The sequence below is a fragment of the Chiroxiphia lanceolata genome, chromosome Z (assembly GCF_009829145.1).
Source record: "Chiroxiphia lanceolata isolate bChiLan1 chromosome Z, bChiLan1.pri, whole genome shotgun sequence".
Classification (NCBI taxonomy): Eukaryota; Metazoa; Chordata; class Aves; order Passeriformes; family Pipridae; genus Chiroxiphia; species Chiroxiphia lanceolata.
Genome location: NC_045671.1, coordinates 72,693,788 through 72,703,064, shown reverse-complemented (window position 1 = coordinate 72,703,064; position 9,277 = coordinate 72,693,788). Strand labels below are relative to the sequence as shown.

General features: G+C 36.9%; 1 protein-coding gene across 2 annotated transcripts in view; it reads right to left on the bottom strand.

Annotated features, from left to right (window-relative positions):
- Positions 1 to 1,481: 1,481 nt before the first annotated feature.
- The window catches only part of LOC116780881 (hippocampus abundant transcript-like protein 1), a 28,352-nt gene continuing 20,556 nt past the window's right edge, over positions 1,482 to 9,277 (bottom strand). For both annotated transcript variants that reach the window (XM_032676247.1, XM_032676248.1), the window contains exons 7-12: positions 9,078 to 9,191; positions 8,466 to 8,537; positions 6,401 to 6,513; positions 5,432 to 5,529; positions 3,560 to 3,717; positions 1,482 to 2,083 (exon numbers count right to left, since the gene is read on the bottom strand). In XM_032676247.1, the coding sequence (XP_032532138.1) occupies positions 1,880 to 2,083; positions 3,560 to 3,717; positions 5,432 to 5,529; positions 6,401 to 6,513; positions 8,466 to 8,537; positions 9,078 to 9,191 (759 nt within the window). In that variant the 3' untranslated portion in view covers positions 1,482 to 1,879. The remainder of the gene's footprint in view (positions 2,084 to 3,559; positions 3,718 to 5,431; positions 5,530 to 6,400; positions 6,514 to 8,465; positions 8,538 to 9,077; positions 9,192 to 9,277) is intronic.

Here is a 9,277-nt window from a genome sequence, read left to right as displayed (position 1 = left end):
TCATGCAAAACGTACCAAACTGCAGTCTGCCCTGCAGCAAAAATAAAATATCCAGCATAAAAGCCCAGGCTTGAACTCCAAGAAATTAAAAAAACAAAACCAAAACCAAAACAAAAACAAAAAAAAACCAACCCCAAACAAAACCATAAACACACCTAAGCCTTATCAGAAAAAGCATCTTGATTCAGTAGCACTGAATAGTAGTTCGGATCAGAAATTACTCTTGGTTTTGTTTAACTGACTTCCTTTAACTCTTTCCACCTCTCTACCCCAGTGGACACCATGTCAGACATCAAAGGAACTTCTAAGGAAAGCACACTTTTCACCAGGCTTGATGACACAGACACAACACAAAAGAGCAGGAACTCAGGTACTATCACCCAGCACCAGCATTAACCCACTTCTGTTCTGAAGCAGCGAAGGTACAACGGTGAACTTGGAAGAACACGCACTTATGAAACCTAGAAAGCTTAAAATGTAGATTTATTATGCATTAAGAAGCTTATTAACTTAAAAAACCAAACCACATAGTACAAAAGGTTTGTTATCTGTGCTCAATGTGGAACAAGTTTCAAAATATATATTTTTTAAAATTTGTCCAGTCAATACACAATCCTTTTAAAAAACTGTATATCTGTCTGTACCCTCATTACATTTATAAATACATGATCTACACAGCACCTCATGTGTAAAAATTTGAAACTCCTTAGAAATATCTACATATATTGCATACATATAAAACATTCACAGGAGTACTTCATTAAAGTTGGGTTTAATAGTCCATTTACACTGCAGCAAAATTCATATAAATCTGTGTATTCTTCATAAAATGTCTCTAAAAATTAGCATATTTGTAGCCATCCATAACTCCTTTAAAGCATCATTTAGAAAGGAAATTTGATATGAATATATCCATGATATTCAGCAGGTAAGACAGTTATATGAAGGCTAAATATGATTAATAACTGAACCCTAAGTAGCAGTTAAGGCAGGGGTGAAATGAATTAATAAGAAAGATTACTTCATATGGCAGATAAAGTGACAAAATGCAATAAATACACATATTTCTCAACGTAAACCACTCTGGCTCCCACTCAGAAGTCAGGAGTGTCTGTTTTTCTGACACTGCTCATTTTAAAATTAAAATCCTATTTTTTATAAGTAAAGCATTAATGTGACCTGGCTCTCTGGTGCCATCTGGATTTGCTTTAACTGCTCAGAACTGAGTATTCTGGAACGTGGGTTTAAGACTTCCATATGATCCTCATTTATGGGTAACGATTGTCATGTGTGATCACACACACTCAGAATTCTGTCATCTCAGTTTTATCACTGCCTTCTGGTAACTACTGGACTTCTTGTTAGTAAGTAATATTAGAAAATGCTACTGATAACCATTATTTCAGATACCAGAACTATATGGAGATCAGTCCCTCCTATACCATGAAGACTACATGTGGCATAGATGCAGACAAAAGGCATAAGAAACGCAAAACACAACTTTAATAGTGGTGGCAGAAACTATTCTGGCTCAAACCTATTTATTTTGCATTATGATGCAACTTTGGGAATTGAACATTCAAACTGTTAAAAAAATTCCATTGTCTCTGCATGTTCAGGTTTCTACCCAACACCACAGTTTGACACAGCGTTTGCAGTCCGATACTGAGTAGAATCACACCAAGTTGTGACCTGCCATCCCAAAATACCCCTCCTGCAAGTATGACATCGACCTCAAGTGTCATATGGCACGTGACCTTCTCTCCTGTACCCAGCTGCCTTCCCCTCAGAGCACAGACACTCTGTACCTCCCACCCAGCTCCCAGGGCTGCAATTCAGCGCGTGAATTTGTTCCACAGTCCCCTCAGAAGTTCAGCCTTCACACACTGCTATCTTGCAGCAATGGTTCAATGTCCTCTCCATTACTTTGGTCTGGGTTGCTGCTCAGGCTGCTGCCAATGCTGTTGCTGTGTTTTTTGGTACTGCTAGCTTTGCTGTTCTCAGGAATGAATAAGGCGACCAGGAAAGCCAGAAGAACAATGCACGCTCCAACCAGGAAGGGTGGACCAGGAACGATGGCTCTCTGTGGCAAAACAAGCACATTAAAGAATTCCATGAAGCTTCAGACATTGAGTTCTGCATTATGAATTGCACCGCTACATGGGCAATGTATTTATGGTGACTGTGCAGTTTTTGCAAACAGGTTCATATGTGCATTGCAACACAAATTTTCTGCACCTACAACACCCGTGAATTCCTCACACGATCTGCCACACTGACCTAAAAACCAGAAACACACAAAACTACCAATTGACAATAGGATTACCCAGCAGATGAAACAGATGTTGACTGATGCTTCTTTGTAATTTCTTTTTACTTCAGGCAACATGCCTGTTAAATCAGCGAGACTTCTCTGAAGATTAGCAGAATAAGGTTTCAACATCCAGAAGTACAAATACTCAATGGATTCTTAACTTCACTTTTCCATGGTTGACATACTTTAGAATCAAGTTATCCAAAGAAACAAGCATCCCCAAAAACTAATACATGAGTGAGGAAAGCAACAGCAGGCTGTGCACTATAGACCATTCTCACCACAGAGAAAGGCTGTGGGCATGTACAATAATGTGGTATTTGGACTTATTCTCTCCTGCTTCAATGCAGTTTACTTTAAAATTTAAACCACAATTTATCCACATTTCATAACCACAATTAAAAACAAACACCAGAAAGGTTGTAAGACAAATTTTAAATCAGCCAAGTTTGATGACAAACTTCTACAAAAGGAAGTGTCAGCAATCCACTTTTTTTTTAAACAACTTTCTGCATCCAAGTCAATTAAATAAAAATCAGAAGATGAAACTTGTCAAACCAGTCTACTTTTACTCTACCAAATGAAATGTAGGAAGCCACTCTAATATGAAGGAGGAAAGTAGCTGCAGTTAAGCATACAGTAACAGGATATTTCCCTTCCTTCAACTCCTGTTACAATCAGAGGCCTGAATTTTCAGTTGACGGTCTCTACATGTAAAGAACATATTAATGGTATTACTTAAATCTTCAAGAGGTGCTATGCACACAAGTACTTAAAGATATTTAGGAAACTTCCATAAATTAATACCCTCATTTGCTAATTTATCTGAGAAGCTTTTGAATATTTCAGTATTGTGGGTAAGAATCCTTGAAAAGTAGTCCTTGGTCATTGCATTGCCAAGTGTTATTATCACTCTCCAAACACAGCCCATGACTGTATTTGCTTGTAAGGGCTTCCTGTGGATAATTATAATGATACAACCTCACTCCAACTCTTTTTACATTTTACATCAAAAGAAGTAACAGTATTCTGTTACAATACTGAAACCATTCCTGCTACTACTGTAAATGTAAATATTTACTATCAGATTTAAATTATGAGCTATCTTAACAGTTTAATAAAGCTGAGAGGTGAGAATTAAGTAGTTAAAGAATAAGATACCAAGATTTTAAATCAACCAGAAAAGACAGATTCCTACCCTCATGAGTTATATGCTGCAAACTGCACACCAAATTTTGAACTTACCTTGTCACTGGGAACTTGCATTGCCTTTTTTCCAGAAGTATGATCAGGTAGTAACTCATTGAGTTCCACATGAAAGAGAAAGAAAATAAAGCCATACAGTGCTGGTCCCAGGCCATTGCACAGTCCTCTTATTCCAGTTATTATTCCTTGGACAACACCTACAGAGTTTTAAAAAAAAGGAGTAGGATTTTATATTTTTTTTAATCAAGAAAGAAACACTTAGAGCCAAGAGCTTTGAGTGCATTCTAATAACTGTTCCAAAAAAGCTCATTTCATAATTACTTCTATATTCCAAGATCTAAAGAAATACACTGAAGACAACTCTGTTGGATTAAAATAATCCTCTGCATAACCACAGTTCTGTCACTTGTAGGCTACTGGAAGCAATAAGAGAGATGAAATTTATGTACAGGTTTTATTTTATATTAGAGCTCATCCACCCTCACCCAAAGCCTCCAATGATGACAGCAGAGCTCAACTGTGGTACCCATTCAATTTACTGTCAAGTGAAATTTAGAGTAATGCATCTACCTGTTATGGACCATGACTGACAAAATATGCACAAACCATGACCAAGATTTATTTAAGTACCACGTAACTTATTCAGGGCAGTAAATTCACAATACTTGACTGGCTGCAGTTTTGCACTGGATTGTTTTAGAAGCTTGATTAATCAAAGTGCTATAGGCGTATTTCTGTTTCAACTTAAGCAATTTTGACAACGCTGCAAAAACCTTTCTGATGATCTTACATATTGAGATACTACAAAGTGCTATTTTTTACTATATTAATATTCTGTGTTATCTGCTGCCTTCTTAAGGCAGTAACTTGTAAAATGGAAGCACAGAAAACATGCCAAAATGATAGCTATCCAAGTTTTTACTTCATAGGCTGACATGTAAGTTTAAAATCTTCATGCCACTAGGTGGCAAAACATCACTCTTGGAAGCACTGAAAGCCTGAGCTATTAACAACAGTTCCCTCTGTAAAATGAAGGTTCAGTGGCTTGTGACAGCTAAACTGAACTATTCCTTTCCTGATACAAACAGAAAACAAGTCTTCAAAAAGCTTCTAGATGTCTCCATTAGAAAAAAAAAATGGGGGAGAGGGGAATAATTGAAAAAAATCCATGTAAATACTGTCTTTTGCACCTTTCAAACTCAACAGAAATCTGCCTCCTGGAACAGCACCTACTTGGTACCACTCATACTAACTGCACTTACCTAGCTTCACGTTGTACAATGTTAAAGCAAGATTGATACTTACAACGCACATATACAGGATATTTTTTTAAGAAAACACTAAATTTAGTTATTATACACCAGTGACAACTTTATTTTATTTTAAGTGAGGAGTTATTTCTGACTGTACATTCCTCTTCACATCAATAAATTTTCTGTCTTCTCAGATCAACTAGTTACTTTGGCTTCCTTTTTTATTCCTTGAAAATCCGAAGTATTATATTAAATAGGGACAACTTTTCCATAAAGAATAAAGCTTCCTGCATACACTTATTTTAATCTGGTAAAATGTGCTTTTAGTTTCTATTAAAAAGGCAATATTGTTACAGTAACCCTCACTGTCTACTTAGAGAACATTGCTTTTAATAAAAAAGGAAAGAAAAAAAAAAGAGAAAAATTTTTGTTGGTTTTGTAGTACCTTTAAAGGAAGCTAAAAAAATAGCTGGTCAGACATGAACTATGTACTTTGCAATGCAAAATTCCTCTCTACATAGCTTGGCAGACTTCCACAACTACTACCAAGTAAAGATATTACTCACCAAGATAACTGAAAGTACACCTAGATAATTCTTCTGCTTTCTAGACAGAAAAAGCTGTACGATGCCTAAAGAGGAATTCATTCAATACTCACCCTGCTGATCTGCCTCTGCATTTCGTGAAACCAGAGCACTGATTGCTGGGAATGTAATGCTTGACATGGCTGCTATAGATCCTGCTGCCCACATCATCCTGTGTTAAGCACATAATTTGAATTAAAAATGAGACTGTAATTACTCCCCACACCCCAAAAGGACCACAAAGGCATCCTTATTTAAAGATTAATGCTATTTCAAAATGCTCTTATTAAAATACCTGAAGACTGGAAATTATCTGGTTAGAACCCTCTTCCTGCTCCCCTCCCATGAATTATCCTGAACTTATTAGAACAGAAGGCTACTTGATTTGCTTTTGCACTAGCTATTACACAGAGAAAAAGGGGAAATGGGAGTGAAGTGAGCTTTCCCTCTCCAAATGCTGCACAAAGAAACAATTTCCCAGGGTGTCCCAGTGAGGCTCCTATAACTTACAGGAAGTGCTCTGATAAAGAAACAGCATTCATCACTGTTAGCAGGACAAACTTGGTAAAGAAGAAGCTGTTCTAGCTTATGGTTCTAGTTGCCCTTACTTACAGACAGTTTCTCCTACAAAAGAAGCTCTAGATAGTTTCCAAGACCAAATATAATTATAGTAAAGAAGGCACGTTAGAAAAACAGAAAAAAGAATAGGTCCAGGACCTAGTGGAATGACAAGAGAGAACATGCTACTAATTGGCTTTTAGAAAAAAGCTTTAACCACATTCTTAGATATAACACTCAGTGAACCAAAGTGGTGCAAAGACTCCCTTTTCAAAAGGGCTGTTAGTACACCATATATATGGAAAATTCTATCACTCCTACATATGCAAAATACAGACCAAATTTTGGTAGTGTAATGAAAATGAGAACACTTAGTCCACAGAACTTTTAAATACTCAGGACAACAGAATTAAATTGTAGCATTTCTGGGGGAAAAAAACTTTCTGTTCCTTAACAGGCACGTACCTATGAAAATGTGAACTTACCAAGACTGAGATCCAAAACCATACCAAGCCAGCTGAAGGATCTGAAAGCCAAGGCCAAGGAGAACTGTGTTTTTGTTCCCTATAGACCTCATCAAGATACTGAGAAACACAGTCTGCAAGAGAAAACAGTTCACTCAAAAGTTGTTTTAAAAAGTCAGATTGTTAAAGTAATTTCTGCTACACAAAGTAATTCAGAAGACCTTTCAACTGGTGACAAAATTCATGCTATTTGTGCTCTTATTTCCCTTGTATTAAGTCCAAAACACAGATGAGTCATATCAATAATCATGTACAAATATTCTTAACTCTAGAGGGGTTTCTACTTCAGGACATCAAGAAGTATATGTATTGCCTTTTTTATGGATATTAGATCTCAGTGTCCATTTCTACTGTAAACAGCCTTTCATTTCCACCTCTACAGTCCTGCTTCATTACATACTAGAAAGCTCCATAAAATAAAGCTGGTACCAAGTTAAGACAGTAGAGGCTGGACATGAGTTGAATTTACCAATATCTACAAAAGATAAAAGTAAAGAAAAGTAAGTAAAGAAAAAAAGACTGTTAGCTCAGAAAAAAAAATAAACTTTTTAGGTCAGGTGAATTATTATACAAATTTACAGCTAAAACTAACAAGGAAATAAATCCTGCTGCTTTCTCAAGTTCATCACATGCACTGAAATCTGGCCAAGGCCAATTCCTAACTGTATTTTCTGCTGACTCTTTACAGCGCTGATACGACCTTTTGATTCACCCATGGAAGCTATTCCTAAGGGAAGAACAGTGTTTCTCATCTGTTGCAAGTGTTACTGCTGAGGGGGAAGGAGGTCTCAATTCAGGTACAACAGCATGGCAAGAAGCTGTCTGTTCCCAGTAAAGCAAGTCCATATGGACAACTTGACTCAGTTAACGGAGCACACATTTTAATTTAACATGAGAAACTCAGCAATGCATCAGTAAAAAGACAGAGAAGGGGAACCAGAAGGACTTGAGAGAAGAGCACACTTCCTCTCTTGTCTTGTTTCTCTTCCTCACTTTCTTGATTCTCACTCTTAGACAAAGCAAGTTGGAATGCTAAACAGCAAAACCACAATAATTCTATCTGCATGTGTTCAGTTCTTTCTGGATATATCCAACATGCCAACACAAATTTATGAAGCAAAGATTATTTCAACAAGCTGCACTCTTCAAAGAGTTCAAAAATATATAGAGCTTCCCCATTTTAACACCGAAAATTGTAAGCCAGAAGGGCAGCCATTTGAGAGATTTTTAACAAAAACACCCATCCACATAAAGTATGACTGGCAAATGTCAGTGCAAGTAACAGCACCAGAACAAACCACAAACCAAGGATTAATATAATGACTTGAATTGATAACGAAGGCCACAACTGACACCAGTAAAACTGGTAAACACTGATGAATGTGTTGTTTACATCAAAACAGTAAGACCTTCACTCTGCTAAAGATGGCAGCAAGGTTACAACATGCTGCATGTGCCATTCCTCTTCTTGTTATCACAACAGGAAGATAGACTGTATCCATTAAGATACCAAAGATCATATAAAAACTCTGATTTTCAAAAGATCCAAAGGACCTGTTCAAAAACCAACTTGCTGTATGACAGCAACCATACCTCAGCTCCAAGCTCAGCTTAAGTAACTCTGGACAGACCAGGCCAATATTGGCATTGTTTGTATGCAAGTTTGATAAGATGAGCTAATTGAATAGCTGCAAGTAGCATGACTTTTGCTTAAAATAACACATTTCCCTTTCAGAAAGCCTTGTATTAAGTAACCAACTTCCTGCATCATTTAAATAACTTTAAGTCAGATTTCCAGTGAATTTACTGATCCAAGGTTAGCAAATTTTGGTTTCATTTTGTTTCTAACAAAAGCTCATAAAAGGAAGGAATTTTACACGTAATATATAATGAATATAACCTTTATTGAGTGCAAGATACACTGGCACATTAGAGCATGTAAAAATTTTATAGACAAGCTTAAAGAAGTGTCTGCCTGAACGTTGTTTCTACTGGTTAATAAAGCACTGTAAAGAACAAAGCTTACCTGAGCTATTATGGACAAAATGCCTACCACAGCTATAAATGCTGCAATGCTGGCAGATCCAAAACCTATAATCTGCAGAGAAGTAGAAAATGCATAAAAAACAAATGCCAAACACAACCCAGGACAATCACTAGCAGAGAGATATCTTATTCAAAGAAAACACTGATCCCTGCTTATACTCTAAATCCATACAGGAAGTGTCCACTTTCGAGAATAATCCTTGACTGCTTGCCAAGAAAACCATAGAAATAAAAAAAATGCCTTAAAATAGGACACAGAGGAAGTCATGTATCCCGAAACTAGAGCTCTCTCTCCCTCCCATAAACACAACAGCTCTTCACAAGGCATGATCTCGCCTCAAGACCCAGAAACTGCTGCACTGAATGGGAACAAAGGTCTGCTTAAGGTTAACACATGTTTAAGCTATTGTAGGGTTTATCATCGGGAGTCAAGTGTTATTCAGTTCTTTGCTTAGCAAAGTACCCTGCCTGCAGTTTTAAAGCTGTATTTTGCCAGAAAGTAGGTTTCTGAGAAAAGTCTTCAACAAGAGACAAGTCTCAGGCAATACTTATTTAAACATCCTTATTAAGATGTGAAGACACCAACATTTACCTGTCTCAAGTACAGAAAAAAACTGGAATACTGGCCAGCCTCGGGCAGATAGGAGAGAAACACTGTAATGCAGATCGGGAGAACCGCAGAATCTTTTCTAACCTTTTTCAGAGACTGTAAAAAAAAGTAACAAAGCAAGGATTGCAACATTTATACAAAGTCTAAGGAAAGCATAAAACAAGCAGAAAGTAAATTTTTTT